The sequence below is a fragment of the Urocitellus parryii genome, chromosome 7, assembly GCF_045843805.1.
Source record: "Urocitellus parryii isolate mUroPar1 chromosome 7, mUroPar1.hap1, whole genome shotgun sequence".
Taxonomy (NCBI): Eukaryota; Metazoa; Chordata; class Mammalia; order Rodentia; family Sciuridae; genus Urocitellus; species Urocitellus parryii.
Window position 1 is genome coordinate 11,288,886 of NC_135537.1, and position 21,819 is coordinate 11,310,704.

Genomic DNA, 21,819 nt, shown 5'->3' on the forward strand with positions numbered 1-21,819 from the left:
TTCTTTTTGCCCAGTGGCCAAACACTAGAGCTCAAAAAAAGAAGTGTCACCCAGACTTAACTTGACTGCAGCTGTCAAGAGGAAATGCTGTCAATTACCTCTAAAAATCAGTATGTGAACATTACATCCTGTCAGCTCATGGATGAGTTGGGAAAACATAAGTCTTATTCAACTTAAATTCTGAGACAGTCTCCCTCCCACCCCACCCCAGGTCTCCAAAAAGGGAAAGTAGATGTAGGGTCTCATAAAATGTTACTGCTGGAATCTTCCGCATACTTTTGCTCCTGGAGGGTGGTTAACTCTGAAAAGGCCCAGGCCTCAGAGCCCACACACTCATTTCTCTTTGAGTAGGCCCGTTGTAATATGGTCATTACTCCCAGGGCCCAACTGACAGGTGGTTTTCATCCAGGAGCAGATCTCCTTTCTTGAGAAGCGAGCAAGGTGCAGGGGAAATGGGGAAGTGCTTCTCCAGTACCTAGCTGTCGTGCTGAGAAGGCACAGGCTGTTTCTGTCATGGGGCACTGAGCAAGCTCTTTCACCTCTCTAAAAACCAGGGGTTTCCTCAGGAAAGAAGATGGTGGTAATGTGTTTATTAGAAAAAATGATGGCTATTTTTATTAACATTTTTACCACAAAAAATAGCCACCAAGGACAGACCTGTTGGATTCGATCTTGTAAAGGAGTGCTTATCTGCATTCTTTTCTTTGTGCTTTCTTAGAAACCTAAATGTCTTATTTCTTAACTCGGAATTCTGTTCTAAGAACTGGTGAATACCCCCTCCCATGTGATCAGACCAGGCTCTGTTGTTAAGTCCTTGGTTCAAATTCCAGCTCTGCCACCCAGGACAAGTTAACCTTTCCATGTCTCTTTTTTCTCATCTGTTAAATGGATATAACAGTAGTACTTATTTCCTAGGATTTACCACAGAATTGAGATGATCTGTGTGAATCTCTCAATATGATTTCTGCTTCACACTAAGTATTAATTAAATATTAGTTAGCCTTCCCCTTTCTCTAAAGTACAAATCTTAAATCTTTAACTCAAAGTATATCTTTTCCCTGAAACTGACTCCTTACATGTGGTATGCAGTTTGCTCGTGTCAGATGACTTGAGATACCAAGCAGATGAACGTTTTGTGTAGGGCATGCCAGTCTCCAGGGTGTCTTCTATTAATGAAAGTGATCCTGGTTTCCCATTAATTGTAGCTGTTTATGATGCAGTTATTTAAGTTTAAATAAAAAGGTTTACATAGATTTAAAGAAAAATATTAATTAAATAGAAGGACTAGTGGGCCATGACTGTGGCAAAAAAAATTGCAGAGATACAACGTGACAGGATGATGGAATTATCATGGACGAGCATTCCAGTAGGAAAAGCAAGCACCTTTGGATTTGATAGACATTAAAGTGAAATGTGACTACAACAGTTTCTGGCTCTGACCTTGGGCAAATGAGTTAAATTCCCCTCCCTCCATTCCTACAAATATTTAATAAAGGCCCATCACAGTTTCTTATCCAAAAATGGAGCTGATACTTCACAGAGTTGTTTTTTAAAGATTCATTGCAAGAAGATAATTGAAAGCATATGTATCTTATGTAACAAGTATTCTGCCTGACCTGCAGTCAGTGCTCAGTAAATTTTTCTTCTTGCATTATTTAGGACTTGTGGTTGCAAGTGACAGGATCCCAACCTCAACTGACTGGAATAAAAAGAATTTATCTCATATACTCAAACTGCCGTAAGGTTAGCTGCGACTCAGATGCAGCCAGGACTTTCTGCCTCATCTCTGTTGCTTTGTTACTGTTAATGTCAAATCTGGCCAGATTCTTTACACATCTAGAAACAAAACCACTGGTGGTCCCAGGCTAACCTTATCAAAAAGAGACTGGGCATTGGATCCCTGTTCTCAAGCCCAGAAATCCTGAGAAGGACTTAGAGCCCAGCATGGGTCAGGTTCCCACCTGACCGGTTACTGGTGTCTGGAGAGCTGAAAGGAAATGGCTCATGAACCACGATTGAACTATCTGTTTAGAAAGGCAGGAAAGAAGAAAGGGAACAACAGGTGCCTGCTGCCATTGCATTGTCCCTTTCAACTCTCCACGACCCTCAGGGAAGGCTTACCCCTCCGTGGGCTTCCATTCTGTCATCTGAAGTTCTGAGACATATGATGGATGTCCGTGTGCACGTAATGTTTTAAACTGTGCGTCTACTTGAGCTTATTGTTCTGCTCTTTGCTTCTGCCTTCCAAAACTTGACACACCGTCTAGGGGTTCCCAGCCTGTGAACCACAGACCCTGGGAAAGCAGAAAGGACCTGAAGTTAGTATTATAGAAAAGAGTTCATATCCTAAGTGTATAGTTTGCTAAATTTTAACCAACCGTCCATAATCATATAGCCAGCACCAGAGTTAACCCGCGACATCCCACTTAGAATACAAGTAGACTGTGGCACATGTGTTGTTACATCATCCTTGAATCATTTAAGAGCATCACTAGCATCATGGTGGCATTTCCATACTGTGTTTTCTTAGTAGACAGATTTTTAAAATACAACTGCCATATGTCATACTTAATTTTTTTAACACTTAAATCCTCAGATTTAAAAGCACTTACGAGAAGGTCATTCCTAGTTATTATACTCTTCCAAATGTTTTTTTTTTTTTTTCCTGGCTGGAATTTCCATTGCTAAGATGTGTTCTGTTCCTGGGTACTGTGCAATCATCTTGTGCTCACCTTCCTCCCTCTCCAGGTGGAAACTCAAAAGAGAAGGAATCAGGTCATATCAGTTTGTTGCTGCTTTGGTGCTCATAGTTTTGAATGAATTTTTTTTTCTTTTATGTACCAAATTTCTAACACCTTTTTTTTTCGTATTTTTCTCTTTTAGGCTCTAGACCAAGATAGAACAGCCTTGCAGAAAGTGAAGAAATCTGTAAAAGCAATATATAATTCTGGTCAAGGTAAGCACGAATCATAAGTATTGTCCACAGAGTTTTCTATTATACTGTTTTCCCAGCATTAGGAAGAAAAAAATTTCCTTCTTATTAGGAAAAAAAAAAAGGTTAGTTGCCATGGATTTTTTTATGCATTTAAGAACTTAAGAGTGATAGTGGTTTTCTGTCACAAAGGATATGGGAAATATTTAAAATGTGTGGTTGGATCAGTCGGTGATGGTGGCCTCAGTTAAACATGTGGGAATCTTTTCCTTCTTCATAGCATCTGTGCACATTTGAAATCAGCATTGACCAGGGGATGATGTGAATATCAGAGTAGGTGTGAGTTCAAATTTTTATAGATATGCCAGCAATCTTATTGTTGGTCAGTGGATGCCAAATAACCCAGGAAACTAAATGTTTTAGCTTTGATCTAGTGACTTTGTCAACTTAGAAACAAAAGGGTTAGTAAATAAGAAGAAACACACCAAAGTAAGGCCAACAAGAAACAGTAGGCTACAGTACTGTAGGAAGGAGAGGCTTGGAAACATAAAATACATTTCCACCTCTGACACACATCTTGGTATCATTATTGCAGTACCAACTAACCTGCCTGGAGGCCACTCTTCTGAGAAATCAGTTGGCTGGTATACCTCCTCAGAAAACCCCTCCAAGAGCATAGGCTTCATAGAGGCACAGATGCGGGTTTCCTTCGAGCCTTCTTATTAACAAAGTGACCTGGAGATGGTTATAAATGTTCACTTTCCTGAACCTCCTTTTCTTCTCATCTGTAAGATGGGAATGGGGTAGTACTGAGTTGTTGCAGATACTTAAATGCACTAATATCCATAAGGAGCCTAATGTTCTTTATTTGTTTTTGTGGTGTTGAGTATTGAACCTTGCATGCCAGGCAAGCACTTTACCACTGAGCCACATCTCCAGCTCACTAAGGGGCCTAATGTTATGGGAGTATAGTAAATGGTGTTTCCTCTTAATTTTATCATTGTACACTTACAGAGCTGAAAGGAGCCCCTTTATGGCTCTGACCCACTCATTGGAGCTGGGAATCACTGGCCTATGTAAATGGAAACCTAACAGTTTCTTATCTTCTTTCAGTCCCCCAGACCTCAAGACAGTCTCTAAAAGTAATCGTTAACACCTTTTGCACCCCAGTTTTTTGATACTACTCCCTAAATCTTTATATTCAATAAAATAGCGATTTTTCTTTTTTCGTTTTTGTTTTTTTTTGGGGGTGGGGGGTGTTTTGTTTTTTGGTATCGGGAATTGAACCCAGGGGCACTTAACCACTGAGCCACATTCCCAGCCCCTTTTGGTATTTTATTAGAGATAGGGTCTCACTAATTTGCTTTAGGTCTTGCTGAGTTGCTGAGGCTGGCCTTGAACTCGTGATCCTCCTGCTTCAGTCTCTCAAGCCACTGGGATTACAGGCATGCGCCACAGTGCCCAACATCAATAAAATATTAATGTCTAATTAAGGTAGATAAATAATGGTGGTCTTGCTGTGTTGTGGCCAAATCTTGTTTTAAGTTTTGGTCTTCTGTTAAATTTGTATACAGGCAATTTTAGTGGAGGAAGGTGCCCATTTAAAAAAGATCTTCCTCTTTTCTCTCCCCACTCAAGTTGACTTCAGCCTTTCCAACAGCACCTATCTATCAGCTGTATCTTTCACAGTCAACAAGTATTGGATGTAACTCTATTTTCAGTGCCTATTATTTGATATCTGGAAGGTGTTCAAAATCTGTTTACAAAATAAAATTCTTACCAAAAAAAAAAAAAAGTTTTGGTCTAAATTACCTGCCTAATTCATAACTTCTGTCCTTTGCTTCATCTTAATGAATTTGCACAGTGTGGTAGGCCCTGGATCAATCTCAGCTCTTTAGGGTGGTATGTGGGGTAAATAACTAGAAGGTGTCACAGGGGTCTTTTGAGGGGCTGGTACTCTTGTTTTTCTTGAATTGATTGGTGGTTAATGGTAAAGTTGACTTTGTGATAATTCATCAAATGCTACTCCTAGTATTTATGCACTTTCTGAGTTATGCATCTTATGCACCAAAAATATATATATTTGAAATATATACAAGGAGATTCATTGGAGCCTTTGTTGGGATTTGAAGAAACATAAAATAAATGGTATTTGAAAGAGTGTGTGTATATGTGTAGAACACAGTACACCCTTTTTAAAAAGAAACTCAAGGTCCAGGTTTAAGTCCTAGCTTTGCCCTACATTTATATGAGTCTTGAATTTCCTCCCATAAAATAAGAAGATATTATCTAATTTGCAGTGTATTGTATAGACAAAATGAGAACTCTTAGGGCCCCTAATATACTACCTACCACGTGGTGGATGCTTAATAAATTGTAGGTAGGAAGCATGGCAGATCCAGTCATTAGTCAGCTTTTTACCACTATAATAAAATACCTGAGAAAATCAGCTTAAAGGAGGAAAGATTTATTTTGGCTCACAGTTTCAGAAGTTTCAGTGTGTGATTGTTTGGCGCTGTTGCTTTGGGCCTATGGCAAGGCACAATAACAGGGTGGAGGGAATGTGGTGGAACAAAGCTGTTCACTCCACAGTGTGCAGGATGCAGAGAGAGAGAAAGGTGCCAGGATCCCCAAGTACCTGTGTGGCCCTTCCTCCAACTAGGCCCCACTTCCTGAAGGACACTTCCTCCTCAGGAGTACCAGGAGTGGGGCACCAAGCCTTCCACACACTGCCCTCTGAGGGACATTTAAGATCCAAACCACAACACACAGCATGAGCGCCATCTCTATTTTATTTCATGAATCTACAGATAACATTGGAGCAGTGTGATTTTTATAAAGAGCTTAATGAGCCGTTTTCTGCTTGAGGAACAACTGTCAGTTCTCCACATCGTTATGGCTCATGACGTTATGGCTCCAAGCTTGTGAGCCACAGAAGGGAGACCCTTGCACCAAGCTAGGAGGTGCTGCCATCTCTACCCTTTTCCAAATGTGCTTCCTTTGCCACAATGACCTTGTCATGCAACAGCTCACCCAAAGGCTTTTTTACTTGAGGACATGTTTCATTTTGTTGTTTAAAGGGTTTCCTTTGGTCACAGCTACCCTGAAATGATGTGTGACCCCTCTGTAAAGGGGAGAATTCAAGGGTCTCTGCAGAGTTGGGTGTCATCTCCTCTACTACACTGCACTTTCTTTGTGGATGGGGCCACTGATGAGTTTGGGTCCCTCGGCCTTCCAAATGATTGCCCCCTGGGTCTGCATTATCCATTAGAGCACCTTCTAGTTGCACATGGCTTTTTAAATTCAAATTAATTAATAGTCAAGTAAGATTTAAAGGCTGTTCCTCGATGTTGCAGTAGCCCATGTTTCAAAGATTCAAGGGCCATACATGACTAATGGCTGACATATTGGTTGGTGTAGGTGTAGTATATCTCCTTCATCGCAGGAGGTCCTTCCATTCAGTGCTTCTGTAGGAGAACACATGTCCCAGTGTGTTGTGTTTGCTGACCAACTCTGTTGAATTAGACCAGTGATTCCGCCCCCTGGATGTTCATTAGAATCCTCTGAGGTACTCTTAAAAAACAAAAATAGGGACAGATGTCCCTTAGGCCCAGACTCTAAAGTTGTTGCAGGTATTAAAGTGTAAATGATATGTATTACTTCCCACGTGAGTCTGACTTTGTAGCTACAATGAAAAACTGCTGCACTGACCTGTGAACTCCTTGGTGAGGGCTGGTACTGTGACTTCCATGTCTGAGTTTTGTGCATTTGTCAATGTTGCTTATTCAGCAACTACTTATTGAGCACCTGTCATACGTGACTGTTTTAGATGTTGGGTACATGGGGTCAGACAGTCTCTCTCTCCGAGAATGTTTTGGCCAGTGAGGGAGAGAAATGTTAGTCGGCTCATCAAACTGGAAAGTAACTATAATTAGAAACTAGAAAGTGTTGTAAAGGGAAGCTCAAGGGTACAGTGAGGGGAGTGACAGTGTGAGGGAGGGGGCTGAGAGCAGGAAATGGCATTCACTGGGTGTTCATGGTGTACTGATCTAGCCCAAAGAAACCTGCGAAGTATGTGCCATTATGCCCATTTAATAGATGATGGAATAAAGCTTGAAGAACCAGATGAACATGTCCAGGGTCATGCAAGGAGAGCCCAGCTGCCCAGCTCTGCCCTCAACAGCCACTCTACTCATCTTCTGAAGTGTGGTAGGGGCTCAGCAAATGTGCAGTTAATTGCTGTTATAGGCTGGAAGGGTCCTCCTTCTGAAGCTTTCTGATTACAGTTGTTAAATATTCACTAATCATGAATATTCATGAATGAGTTGTTCAGATGTAATCTGTGGGGTGACTTCAGAGGTTCCCAGATAGGGGCCCCGGTAGTAATTGTGCCCATGACTTGGAAATGTGGGATGAACCCAGATCCTTACAAGCTCTCACGGACTGCTGGGGCCTGATGGGTTTCTGCAGTCACAAACCAGTGTGGCATATTCAGAGTTTTGGTCAGCTTGCGTGGGCAGCACTGTGACATTTAATTCTTAAGAATAGCTAGATGAGTAAAACGGTGGTGTTGCATATCTTTCCATGATACATGCTCAGTGGAATCCAAGTTGTTCCCGTCCAAAGGTTTTGGCCTCATCCAAGGAAGCCACAAGAGGCTGAACCCTTGTGTCTGTTTCCCAATATGTTTTCATAATTTTCTTGTTTTCTCACAGTGCTTAAGTGACAGAGAAGCCTCGTGATGTTCTTTAAAGATTTAAGAAATGTTTTTTATAATTCTAACTGGAAATTACCAGCAACTTAGCTTCCCAAAGTGATTTGAAAGATGGTTGAAAATTGTGAAGGGTCTTACTCTAGAATATATTATTTTTACACATTAGCTTTATCAGTATTAATTAGTAAGTAGTGTTATATTTTAAGAGAACTTATTTTTTAGATGCGCATTGTCATATCTCTGTAAGCCCTTTAGTTTGAAAATTGCTTTGGGAATTTGTCTCTCACTGTCCCTGCTGGGTATGAGGACATCTTTTTTAAAAATGAAACTCTGTCAACTTCTTGGGGGGGCCCAGGAGAATTCTCCAAGCCATGGAGTTTTCCTGTGTCGTTCCTAAGTTTTGAAGTCTTAATATTACCAATCTAGGAAACATGGTAGTTTAGAAAGTGTACCTTAGTAGTACCTGCAAAGCTTCATTTGTTCTCTCCCCCTTTTCTTTTTGCTAATATATGTTTAAAATAGCTAATAGTTTGTTGAGCACTGTGAAGGCTTAAAAATATATTATAATTCTTTGACATTTCTTTCCAGACCAGAGATGGAACCTAATTCCCCTTCCCCTTGAATGCACGCCAGATTTAGTAACTCCCTTCCAATGAATGAAATAGAATCAAAATGTATATCATATGGTTTCCAAGGCCAGTTCATAAAGGAGAGAGCGCCCTCCCTCTGGTCCTCTTTCTGGTCGTTTTCTTGGAGGAGGTTGACCGCCATGTCCTGAGGTTACTCAAGCAACCCTGTGCAGGAAGATCTCATCAAAAGCCAGCACTGGCTTGCCAGCCTTGTGAGTGAGGGGCCTGCAAGCAAATCTGCTGCCCCCCTCAGACCCTCAAAGGGATGTATCCCTGCTTGGCACCTTGATTTCAGTCTTTGTCCTTCATGGGATGTCTGCCCTTGCCACCAGGGGTTTATGCAGGTATATCTAAGTCAGGTATGGCTTTTGAAAAAAGAAGAGCTTTCCACTTCAGTGCCATTTAAATCAAGGCTAATACTGTATGTTTATAAAGTAAGAGTCCTGTGGTTCCTAGTAAGCATGGGTAGATTGAATGTTATTTTACCAAATGAGTTTAAAGCATTAATCTTAAGTGTGTGTGTGTGTGTATATATATATATATATATATATACACACACACACACACACACACACACACACACACGTTTTTCTCTGGGAATAAAGATTTAGGATAAACCTACTTCTAGGTCATCGTCGTTGTCTTTTTTTGTAAACAAAATTTATTTTTTTATTGGTGCATTGTAATTATACATGACAGTGGGATTCCTTATGCCATATTTGTGGGTGCACATAATTTGATCAATCTTATTCCCTCATACCTTTCCTTTCCCTCTCTTCCTCCCTCCCCCAATCTGCTTGTTCTAGATCTTTTTCTATATTTGTGTGTGTGTGTGTGTGTGTGCGCGTGTGCGTGCTTCCCATATGTATCTCAAGCCAAAAAGTGTATTTTATTATTGTATGATGGCTTCCTTAAAATTTATGCCAAGATATATTTAGAATAAATGTTAGCTTATTAGTAACACATGGTGCCCCCTAGAAATCTATAACATTGTTAATCTGAAAGTTAAGGGACTTAAACCCTTTAATTTTTTGGGGGGGGGATGACAGTGGTATGTAATTTGATGAGAGTCTACTACAGCTCGATTGTTACGAGCAATTTCATAGCTTTCTCACTGCAGGAAAGAAAACAGTTGGTTTTCTCATTGCCTTCTGTTTTCTCCCTCCCGTTTTCTTTCAGTTAGAATTATGTAATAAGTAGTTTTATAAGAGAGGATTTATGCTTTTTTAAAAGAAAAATTACTGTGTGGTGTTCCCTACAGGTTTTCCTTCTGTAAAATTAATTTATTTTAAGAAATAGCTCATAATGCAGAATGAAATTTTAGATTTTTAAAGGTAAAATACTAAATTTATCAGTGGATAGAAAGCAGGCAAATTCATTTCAGTAATTTTTTTAAACTTTTTTTTTCAAATTTGAAGATGCAATATGAAATCTGTTGCAACTAGAGTTGGTAATTAAACTCGGTGTTTTACCATGATGCCATATAATGTTAATTTTAGTACTGTGGTTTTCAGTGGAGAGAGAAATTTTCTTGACAGAAATAGATAAAAAGACAAAATAGTATTTTATTAAGAAGATGAGAAAGAAATGTCAAGACATACAAAATCTACTGGTTTAGGAACTTTATCTTTTTGCTATATTCTGTGAATGATAACTGGATTTTTAAAAAAAATCTTTTTGAATTAAAATAAGCTTATTAGTAAAAATTAATAAATTGTAGGCCCCTAGAAGTAGAGGGTTTCAATAGAAATACTGCAGTGGTGATTTTTGAGCCAAGTCGGAACAAATTTCTTTGGACCTTCAAGGCCCTTTGCATTCTTGGGGGTCCATGATTGCACTTCAGAGCTGAAAACAAACTGAAATAATGAGTTCCTTGAATGGTTGAGGAAAAGGTCCCCCAGCCCCTGCCACCAAATGAGTATACTTACCCAGAAGAACATTGCTCCTCAAATTATGGGGGATGAAATGGGAGGGACTGAAAGAATGCCTTTAGAAAACTGGAATCTCTTTTAAAATAATCTTAAAACTCCTTTTTTAAAGAAGTTTCAATTTTGTATTCTAGCTATTGGCTCAAATATCCTGTTACTTGAAGTCAGAAGCTGTGTGTGTGTGTGTGTGTGTGTGTGTGTGTGTGTGTGTACACACGTCCTCCATTCTGCTGGTCAGAGAATGAGTACTCTCATTTTTATTGAAAATGAGTTATTTTTTATGATATGCTTCTGAAACTTATGGAGTAGACATGACAGGAAATTATTTTAAATAAATTGTGAGCACTCATTCCAGGACCGGTAGTTTGGGATTTTTTAAAGCCTCAGTTCAACAAGAAAACTTCTTGGTGAATATAAGAACGTCTGTGCCCTAATGGTCCTGTCTTGGTAGAAATAATAATAGCTTCATTTGTCATTCACCAGGTGAAATCGATTGTGGTTTCGGTCCTTGTCAACTAATCCTCTTTATGGTTTACACGAAAATTCAGATCCATGACCACCTGTAGTTTTCTCGAAGGATCTGCTCTCAGCCCTACACAGAGCCTCCTTGACATTACAGACAAGTCTCTGTGTCTTACCTATACCTTGCCTCACATTGCAAATTGCATTTTGACCACTGTTGGATGACTTATGCTTCATTCAACTAGGATTCCATTTTCCTGTACTAAGATGTAAAGCTGAATTTCCCTGTATGAAGTCTGTGGAGCAATGCAGGTCTTGGTTTTTATTTCTGTGTGTGATGCCCTCAAGTTTTGCAGAAATCCTGCCTCCTTTGTATATACCGCTGGCCAGATGGAGTATCACTTGAGTTCTTCACCGGAGACATCATCTGGAGGCAGTCTACCTAGTGGCCTGTAGTGGGCAGTCATATGTGTTGGACTCCCCTCTGTAGTTTGCTTTGTGGACTCAGATCTTGAAAGTGTTTGTTTCCAGGACCAGAGAGACCTCACCAGTTGAGACATTAGACTGAAAAATGAGTATTTATTGATTTTGATGCCCTCTTTGGATATGGAAGCAAATAAATTATTGATTCTGAAGTGTTTATCAGTGCCATAGAACAGAGCACTTAGGTGTTGGCAGAGGGTGACTTTGCTCAGCCACTTTGCCGCTGTAGGCACAGACAACAGGACATTTTCAGATCTGCTGTGTCCCAGACAGTTGATGAGACCTCCTCTTTTTCTTTATGGAGAGTTGAGTGTGTCTCGGGGCCGGGGGCAGTCTAGAATACCTCCCTGGGGCTAGTTTTTCTTTCTGGCATTTTTTTAAGTCCCCCCACCCCCATGGGTAAGTATGATGTGTTATTAACACATCATAAGTTACAGAAGCAGATCATAAAAAATGTTATTAACATGTTTTCTGTAGAAGATTCGGATGAACTAGAAGAGGAAAATATAATCAGCCACATTTCTTTTCAAACTGTGGTGTGCATTCTGAATCACAACACGCACACTGCAGAGCACCCTGCGGTCTCGTCCACACTCAGGGCAGCACCTTTTACAGGAGGTCTCAAGTGGAGACCTGTGCTGAGGCCACGTTTTCGGGATTCATGCCACCTGTGGAGAGAGCAGTTGGAGGTGCCCAGGGAGAGGCTGGCACACCATCCCTCCTCCTCCGACAGGAACACCGTAACAGCTGCCTTGCTTCTCAGACCTCAGTTTCTCTACTTATGAAACAGAGGATGATCTCTATCCTGTCCCGTTACAAAATGAGATATAGATACTTTTATAACCTCCAAAATATACTCTAGGTACCCTAAGGAGGGGTTCACAGTGCCTCAGAAATACTGCATTTCCCCAGCAGCCGAAACCAGACAGAACTGCCTCCTTTTGATTTCTTTCATTCCTTGAGACTCACCAGGCTGCACACCCTGAGAGGACAAGCTTCTTGTCCTTTAGATTCAGCTGATGTTTCCCCTGTGATTTTAAATGGTTTTATGGTCATAGATCCCTTGATATTTTCAAAACATACAGATTTAGATTTTCACTGAATTTAAAAAAAAATGCGAAGCAGGATTTTTCATTCAACTTCAAGGTTTTTGGAATGGCTGGAATTGAGGTCAGAGCCACTGATTTATATTAGCAGTTCATTAGATAATATATTACAGCATATGCATGTAGCATAAAATATTAATACATACATGACTTAAATAAGTCTTGATTGGAAATATATGCTGTAAAATATTTAACTGACAGGAGTGGATGATCAAAACAGTTTGAGAAACACTGGGCTGGAGGGTATGTGCTCAGGCTAGGCACCTCACTTACCAGGACAAGACCCCAGTGAGGTTTTATTTTATCTCTAAATCTTTTATACATAATTTACAAATCAAGACGCCAATGCTCAGAAGAATTTGGAGACATTTCCAAGACCACAGAGCTCATAACCTAAATTGCCTTTGGATCACAGTGTAGGTACTTGATGGAAGTTCATTTATTGCTAGTAAAATGGGGGGCCACGGTTTTTGAACAACCCTGTCTATAAGAAGACTTGCCGACGTTGCATAGTCACACTGCAGAGGCTGCCGCGGGGGAGGAATTGGTTGTTGCCTTGCTAGCTTGTCTTGGGGGCCAGATCTCCAAGCGCTGCCATTACCTGCACAGCAATCAGCAAAACAGCGTGATGTGTTTTTCCTGGCAACTAAGAAGCCTGAGTGACAAAATCCCAAGAGAACACATCCCTGCCACTGCTCGAGGGAAGCTATGTCCAGGTGCTGTTTGAAAGCTGAGTAACAGCCCCGTGGGACTCTGCAGGTATCTTTGTTGGCACTCTGTTAGCTGATGGATTTGACAGGGCCGCAAAATTGGGAGTGTACATGCTGAGCTTCTAGATAACACACCATGGTCTGGGGCAAGTTCTTGCTGAGCCTTGGCTGGAACTGTGAAAGAACAACCCAATTTTGGAATGGCCTTGAGAAATTAAAGGAATGAATCATCCAGACTGGCATGAAAAGAGGCCTTTAAAAAATATATATCCTCAGGGCTTTCTGCCTCCAAGGCCTTCCTTTAATCTTACCAGGAGACCTGTACAGTGAGCAGTGGTGGGAAGAGATGAGGAAACTGAGGCTTAGGGACGTGCAATAACTCACTCATCAAGTAACTTTTGTTTTCAAACTAGTCAATGTCATATCCAAGTAAATAAATCCAGCCCTCACTCCCCAGTTACATGTTTATAGTTATTATGGAGTGACTGCGTAAAAATTGAAACAAAGCGTTTTTAGGGTCATGGATGAGTGGTGCTGGTTTTATGGATGTTAGGTCAAAAAGGATCTGAGCCTCAATCTGATGAAAAGAATAGAGCACAGCACTTTTTAATACCTCAACCTACCTATTTCTAGATCATGCATGGTGAGCTCGAGAAACCAAGATCCCATGTCAGTTTGTCTGTGTCTCTGTTGCTCAGGCAAACACTAGCTTTTTTACTCCTGGGTGCTTTGCATGCATGCATGCATGTATGTTACACCGTTAGCTTTTACCTTGAATGTTCTACCCCAGGAGTGCTTTTTAGACAGCTGTTTATGGTTCAGGTTTTTATTCCATCACCTTCTCTTGTGAAACCTGACCTGCTCCCTCTGGGTTTTGTCACATGTTCATTTTTTCAGTCAAAACTAAATGGATGATTTCTATAAACCATGTTAAATAGCAATATATATTTATGTAGAAGAAAGAGAATAAGGCTAGAACTATTTCTCATGTCATAAATAAATCCATTGCAGCTGGATTAACTATTTCAGTATTGAAAACAGAATAAAACTAATTATTATAAAGATTAAGAACATGCTTTAAATAATATTGCCCGGCTGAGGAAACAGCCTAGTGGTGCAGGGCTTGACTAGCATGCAGGAGACCCTGAGTTTGATTCCCAGCAGCAAAAAAAATAAATAACTTTAGAACCTATCTTGCAAACAAATACATTGCTTTGCATTTGAAGGTTAAATTAAAAAAAAACAGTAAAGATTAAAAGGTTTAGGAACATAAGGCAAAAGAACCCAAAAATCTTTGGGAATAATATATATTTAGCTAATGAAATTTAACAGTTTTTGTATGGCAAAACCTGCTGTAAATAAATTAAACAAATTAAAAAAAATATTTGTTAGACAAGGAAAAACCAATTCAAACTCAGTTTTTGTATTGTATACTTCCAACACATATTTCTATGACTTTAAAAGGTGTGGGGAGCCCAGTGTGGTGGGCTATAATCCCAGCAATTCAGGAAGCTGACAGGAGGATCAAAAATTGGAGGCCAGCCTCAGCAACTTAGCAAGATCCTGTCTTAATAAAGGGTCTGAGGACATACCTTGGTGGGAGAGTGTCCCTGGATTCAATCCTGAATATTAGGTTTAAAAGTGGGGTTTTCTCAACAACAAGCAAGCAGCTAATTCTGCAGCAGACACTAGCTGAGTGCTGTTTAATTCCATTCAGTTCTGATACTGTCTACCTGGAGATACTGTCAGATTCCAAGCACACACAGTCTTCCCCCCTCTGATGCTAGTCACAAGACCCAACTTGTTTTTATCTGTGCCTCTGACCTGCCAGCTATAAATTGGGGTTCCCACAACCCCTTCCTTGGACTCGATTAATTTGCTCAAGCAGCTCACAGAACTCACATTTACCACTTTGTTATAAAGGATATTACAGAGAATAATGGAGAAATGTATAGAATTGTGGTATGAGGGAAGGGCACAGAGCATCTATTTCTCTCCTGTTGTGCCAGTTTCCAGGAACTTCTATGTGTTCAGCAACCCAGAAGCTCTCCAAACCCTGTCCTTTCAGTTTTTATGGAGACTTTTATTGCTTAGGTGTGATTGAAGCATGGCCAACTGTGTTAAAATGTGATTGGATAAAAAGGGTATGATGCAATGTTACCAGACAAGGTGGGGAACCCCAGTACTATCTATTCAGATTCTTCTCACCCCCTCTGGAGTAAGGAGGATCTTATGGTCCTAACAAGTCTAGCTCAGAGAAGTTCTCTATGGCCACCTGTGACAGAAAGGGAAAGATTCAAGGTTTTTTGACCTGTGCCAAGGAAGAGAGATTGTACTTTTTATGATCCTTACTGGAGAGAGAGTTTTATGCCAGGAATCCTGGACAAAAATCAAAATACATATCTCACCATATCATGGTTACATGTTAAAAAACATTGCTCTGTCTTACACAAGGCATTCTTACAAGTTGATAAGAAAAAGACAACGAGTGGAAAAGACAACCAATGGAAAGCTAGGTTAAGTGTATAAACAGAAAAGCAAATGTTAATATTTAATAAAATACAAAAAGTCTGATTTTCTTTAGTTAAGTTTTTCATTAAAAAACACAATAACAATAAAATCATGGCATTTGTAGGTAAATGGGTGGAGCTGGAGAATATAATGCTAAGTAAAATTAGCCAAACCCAAAAACTCAAATGTCAAATGTTTTCTCTGATATAAGGATGCTGATTCATAATGGGGTTAGGGGCCAGAGCATGGGAGGATTAGATGAACTCTAGATAGAGCAAAGGGGAGGGAGAGAAAAGAAGGGGGAGTGGGATGGGAAACACAGTGGAATGAGATGGACATCATTCCCCTAAGTACATGTATGAAGACACAGATGGTGTGACTCTACTTTGTGTGCAACCAGATATGAAAAATTATGCTCTTTATGTGTACTATGAATTGAAATATATTCTGCTATCATACATAACAAATTAGATTTTAAAATAATAATAAAAAGCACAATAACATCTATGTCCTTATATACATTGCTATTGGATATAATGAATAATTCCCAACAGTCCTGATTCTGTGAATATCTTTTCAGAGATAAAGTAACAGCATGTGAGAGTGTATATATAAGAATATCTATTGCAGCATTTTTTTGGTGGGAAAAGCTGTAAACAATCTGAAAGTTTCTTACTAGGGGGCTTGTTACATAAATCATTGTAGCACTTATTGTGGAAAATAATGACAGTTAAAATAATTAGATTTATTTATATTGAATTTCGTGATTCTTATTCAGCAGGAAAAAAAACAAGCCATGCAATCTCATATTTAATGTCTCATTTGGTTTTTTAAAAACTGAGAAGAATGGAGTGAAAACTCCTATACTTATGTGTGTGTTTTAATTATGGACAAAGTTTTTTTGAGACATATTTCAGGTTAATATCTCGGTTTATTTTAAAGAAGTAGAATTGGAAAAGGGAAAATTTTAATTTTATCTTTGTATCTCTATGATCATATATGAATTATCTTTGGTAATTTTAAAAACAAATAGAATTAACATTTTATAAGTGTGATTAGTGCTACAAAGAGTATATAGAATGGTGTAAGAAAATTTATCACTTTCCTCTTTATGCCAACACTGTAATTTTTCACATACTGCACGGCTTTATTACTGCAGGGGTAGCTCACAGTGCCTGTCATTTTGCATGCCTGTCATGTAGCCCATGCGTGTTTTTTGAGAGAAGGAGAATGGCTTGTTCCAGGAGACTCCACTACCTGCAGTTTGTGCTTTATTGAGTCCTTCCTGTGTGCCAGGCCCATGCCTGGGAGTGAGCTGTATGCAAATTAGGTAGGGCTGAGACTCCCAGCATGGCAAGAGGTTTGCCATGCCCTTGAAAGAGGAAGGCCAAGGCCTGGAGGTCACAAACAAGAGTACTTTGGATTGGTTGTATGACTGGAGCATATGAGCAAGCGTATCCTGGCTGGGCTCATGAAGAGAAGATGATGAGCACATGTTGCCCGGGGATCTTGGCACAGAAGACAACTTGAGTCCAGATCCTGGAAGAGCAGCTAGGTTCCCAGGAAAGAGAAGGGAACTCAGAAAGTAAAACTACTTTGGAGTGAGGGATGGTACTTGGCATTTCATAAATACCTACCATGCGCCAGAGACGGATGAGGCAAATTGTAGGCTCTTCTCATCCATTTCCCATAATAATAACCTGTCAAGTAGGTATTATTATAGTTATGGAAGCAGAATCAGTGTTAAATTGCCCTAGACCCACATCTGGTTAATGTAAGACCTGGGATTGATCCATACTTTACTTATCTGAGTCCTCCCCAAAACACCATATTTAAATTTAAACCTGATGTCCATTCGCATTAGAATACAGATCTCAGTCTAACAAAAGTAAAGAGATTTTTTAAAGGCTTGCCATGTATTTTATAGCCAGCACCTCATTTACCTATGGAATGGAGGCTCAGGAAGGTTAAGTACATTTCCAAGGTCACACATGGCCAGTTAGGACCCAAGTAGGGATTCAGACCCAGGTCCCTTTGCCCCTCAGGCCTATGCTCTTGTGTTCCTCCACCGAAGGATGCCTGCAGACATTGGGTTGTGCTTGGAGATGGATTTATGATGGTTGATCTGGAGGCCTTATTATACTTCCTGAATAGAGATCAGCGGTGAGGTTTTATAGTGTCTTTTGTTGTTTTCCAAAGGAGCTTTCATATTCATTGTGACACTTTCACCTCTTGGCAGTCAATGAGCCGAACATGTATTAAGCTTGTTTTATAGATGAGGAAATTGAGGTCCCTGAGAAGTTTAGTCACTTGACCAGTGTTACATAGTAGAAGCTGGAGCTGAGACCTAGATTTTTCAAGTCCCCCCAATCACCCAGTCTCTGGTTCAAATTGGAAGTGTTCTCATGGTCCCAGAACTTAACCAAAAGTATGGATTAAGAGCACAGGCTCAGGAATCCGTGCTTGTCACCACTGCTTGTTAGCTGTATGACTTTGGGCAACCTGTTTAGCCCCACGAAACCATTTCAACTTCATAAAACTTGAGCTTTGAACAAGATAATGAAGGGAAAATATTTAGCACAATTCCTGGCATATAAAAGATTCAAAATTTTTAGTGTTACCTGTCCATGAACTGTTAGCATTGTGGCTGGCATGTCATGACAGGGCTGTCCTCTGCACTTTGTTCCAGCCCTTAACTGTGGATTCCTAGCAGGTGCCGTTGCATACGACACACTTCCCTGAGAGTCTCAGTCTCATTTGCCAGTGGAAAAGATGTGCTACAGAATCGAGTGACGCTGGGTTCTAGTCCTCCTTCACCCCAAGTTTTATTCATCTGTAAGGTGCTTCCCTTGGGGACCTTTGCATGAGCTTTAGGCTGATCCCTATGATGGGTCCTGTGCAGTCAGTGCTTCATCAGTGGAAGCCATTATTACAGGATCTAAGAAGCAAAGCTTGAGTCAGCAGTTGAGTGAGGAGGTTTTATGAAAAAGGCCCAGTTTGGTGAAGTGTGACACAGGATGACAGGTAGGCAGCGAGTCCTCAGAGAAAGGCCTGCTGAGCATGTGCTGTGGTTTGTAAATATTTGCAAGTTCTCACTGGATGACTGTTCCAGGTGTGCTTAAAAAGAGTAGGATTTTAGTGTATTCTTGAGGCACTTGCCAACCTCTAGGAAAGGTAAGCTCGGAATTTTACTGTCTTCAGAATATTGTCCTCCACTACTGCCAGCTGGTCAGAGGTAAACGCCTGGCTTCACTGCAGAGGCCAAGGACGGGCAGCTGATGTTGTCGTTGTAAATATGCTGTTAGCACTTGGCATGTGGTTTCTCACTTAATCTTCATGACACTTCTGGGAGGTAAGTACTGTGGATGTTTCTGTTTTGCAGGTGGGAAGGTGAGGCTTAGAAAGATCAGTTATTTGAACAAGTACCACACAGACAGCAAGTGATAGAATGGGAATTTGAAATTAGGTGTGTCCCACTTTGTACTAGGGAGTGCAGGGAGGGGGAAACTTACCTCTCACCTCTTACATTCAGTGAGAGGGGCCTGCAGATTAAGCTATCAAAAGCCGGGAGAAAGGTTTATAGTATATCAATGGGAGCCTCACAGAAAAGAAGTGAAAACCTCCCAGCCTGGGAGCTTATGTACGATTTTAATAAAGGGCCATAGACTGTGGAGAATGAAGGAGAAAGGCAAAAGGAGGCTTGGGTGTCTAGGGCAGTGGATTGTAGGAAGGTAAATAGATAGGGACACAAATGGAAGGTGAGGATGGTTCTAGTGATGTTTGTTTATGCAGACGTACCCCAGCACCCCCTCCCTGTTCCCCCACAAGGGTTTTTCAGCTCCTCAGAGGTGAGAAGGAAAACCCCTTCACAAAGAAGGAGGCCTGTGCTGTCTTTGGGCAGCAGGGGGTGGGCAGATTCCTGCCTGTCCGCTGCTAATTACCTTCAGCTCCATTCAGTTTTTAGCGGTGGCATATTCTGATCCCCATCTGTGGAAAGTGCCCAGCTCTGAGATCAGAAGGGCCTCAGTTTAAATCCCCTGGTTTATGAGTACTGTGATCTTGGGCATCCTCTGCACACAGGGTGGTGGTGGTTATTTCCATCTCAGCAGACTTGGTAGAAAGAGGAAATGCAGTCGGGTATGTAAAGGCCGAGTGTGTGACTAGCAGCCACTGAATGACCCAGAAACCAGCTGCTGTCACTGTTCTGTCTTGACTAATGAGTCCCTGCTGATTGCCTGGTGTGGGCATAGGGGTCACATGCTGGAGTGTAATGCGAAGACCCTGTTACAACACAGAGCATGTCAGGTGGTCAGTAAACGCTAGTCACCTCCCCAGAGATACGCTGGCAGTTGACATCCTGACAGAGTGACCCTTTCTGATTTACTTGGTAAAACTGTATTTGGGATTTTTTTGAAGTGAAACAATTTACTCTCTGTCTTTCTTACAGTAAGTGTCATGAATGCCAGAAATCTCACGAATGTTGGGAAAGAGTGGGTCCTCTTACTGAATGGACCAGATTTCTCACTTTCCCTGTTCCATCCAGTCTCTCCCCTCTCCTGGTTACCCATCCCATGCTGCCCCACACTCTTGAAGGTTTTCTAGTGAAGATCTTTCAACAGAGCTTTCTGCTACTGTCTTGGACCTCTTGAAGGATCCATCCACTTCCTGTTCCACTAGTCCGTCTTCAGTCACACCCTGTTGTGCGTCCCCAGAGCCTGCCACTTCCCTCCTCTTTCTGGCCCTGGAGCTGGCATCCCCTCAGATAGCTGCATTCCTCCACACCCTGTCCCACCCCCCGCTGTTTCCTCCTCCAGAATGGTGTCTTGCCTCTCACTCTGCACACCTGTTGAAGATCTGCTTGATAAACTCTTAATTTTGTTCAAAGATGTGTGTGTACATGCATGTAAGACCTTTTTATTAAATTGTCACTGTTAGATTTATAATGTGTATGTTAAAAAATATTAATACGTGAGGCCTGGACACCTATGCTATTTGATATTGCATATGCCTTGGTGTTATAACAGTCACAGGTAACAATGGCTGACATTTTGGAGGTTTGTGCTACATGCCAGGCAATTTTAAGCACTTGATATTTAATTTTCATAATTTTTATTCTTGTAGGATTGTTATTATTCCCAAGATATATGTTTCTAAACTGCTATATCTTAAAATGTGTACGTACATGAGAAAATTATGTGTATGTACATGTAACATATACATTACTTTACTGTATGGGGACACAGATACACACACATAGACTACCTGGTTATTCAGTTATGCAGTTAACAAAACATACAGGATCTAGCCTGCACTTACTCATCTGGTCTTACCTTCAGCCTCTCTCATATCAGATTTTATGTTTCAGTTATTTAATAAGCATAATTCTTCCCTCACAGAGTCCTGGTGCGGGTGAAATAGGAGATTATGGGAGGCATATGGGTCAGAGGAAATCCTCGACATGTGCTGGCTCCCTTCCCATGGCCCCTCTCTTCTTAGCTGAGTCCATCTTGGTTTTCGATGAATCCGTCATCACTGGTAGACTCTGCTGCTTGCAGTTCCTCCTAACCTCTGACTGAGACTCCAGTTCAGGACAGTGTCTGTGGCTAGGGGACAGAGAGAGATTGGTTCCCCGGTCCCCGCCCCTATTCCAATCTGTCATATTTTATTTCTTAAGCTTCATGGTGAGTACATGGATGTAGTGTTAATCTAAACATTTCCTCTTACTTCATTTGGAATATTTTATAATTTTAAGCAAACAGACAACCTGTGTGCGAGTGTTCACCACTGAGATGCTTCCCTTGGAAATAGTTGAGATGCACATATTTTTTCACTGTCCTCCTAAAGCAGAAAAAGAGAGTGTGTGTGGTGAGCTTCTCAATGGCAAGTGAGGCCTCTCAGGCCCAGAAAGAAGGTATCGGGGACAGCTGTAGCAGTGAGGGTGATCAGACGTGTGTGCACTGTCTGTTGAGCTGCTGTGCCCTTCCGTGGGTGTTTTTCTGAGTCACTTTTCTGTATAAACTGAAGCAGTAACCAGAACTGCATTTCTTTCTTTTTTCTTAATATCTCAGCCAGAAACGCTGACATCCGCTGCAGGCATTGTGAATTTTTAATGTGCTGATGATTAGAAGGCTGCTGGGGCCTCGTTTCATTTCTTTGGCCTACTGTGACACTTCCTTCCCAAGTTATTCCCCATCCAGACTCATGTGCTTTTTCCTAAGTGCCCATTGCTCCCGTGCTGTTATGGAGGGTGTTTGAAAGTAAAAATTTAAAATAATTCATCTCATTGTGGAACAGCCTAGGAAATTCAGAACAGAATGCTCTTAACTTTGTGAAAATGAGTTTGG

General features: G+C 40.9%; 1 protein-coding gene across 1 annotated transcript in view; it reads left to right on the top strand.

The window, feature by feature from the left end:
* The window catches only part of Asap1 (ArfGAP with SH3 domain, ankyrin repeat and PH domain 1), a 332,376-nt gene that overhangs the window by 183,624 nt on the left and 126,933 nt on the right, over window positions 1-21,819 (top strand). The window contains exon 4 of the mRNA XM_026407076.2: window positions 2,884-2,956. Within this exon, the coding sequence (XP_026262861.1) occupies window positions 2,884-2,956 (73 nt within the window). The remainder of the gene's footprint in view (window positions 1-2,883; window positions 2,957-21,819) is intronic.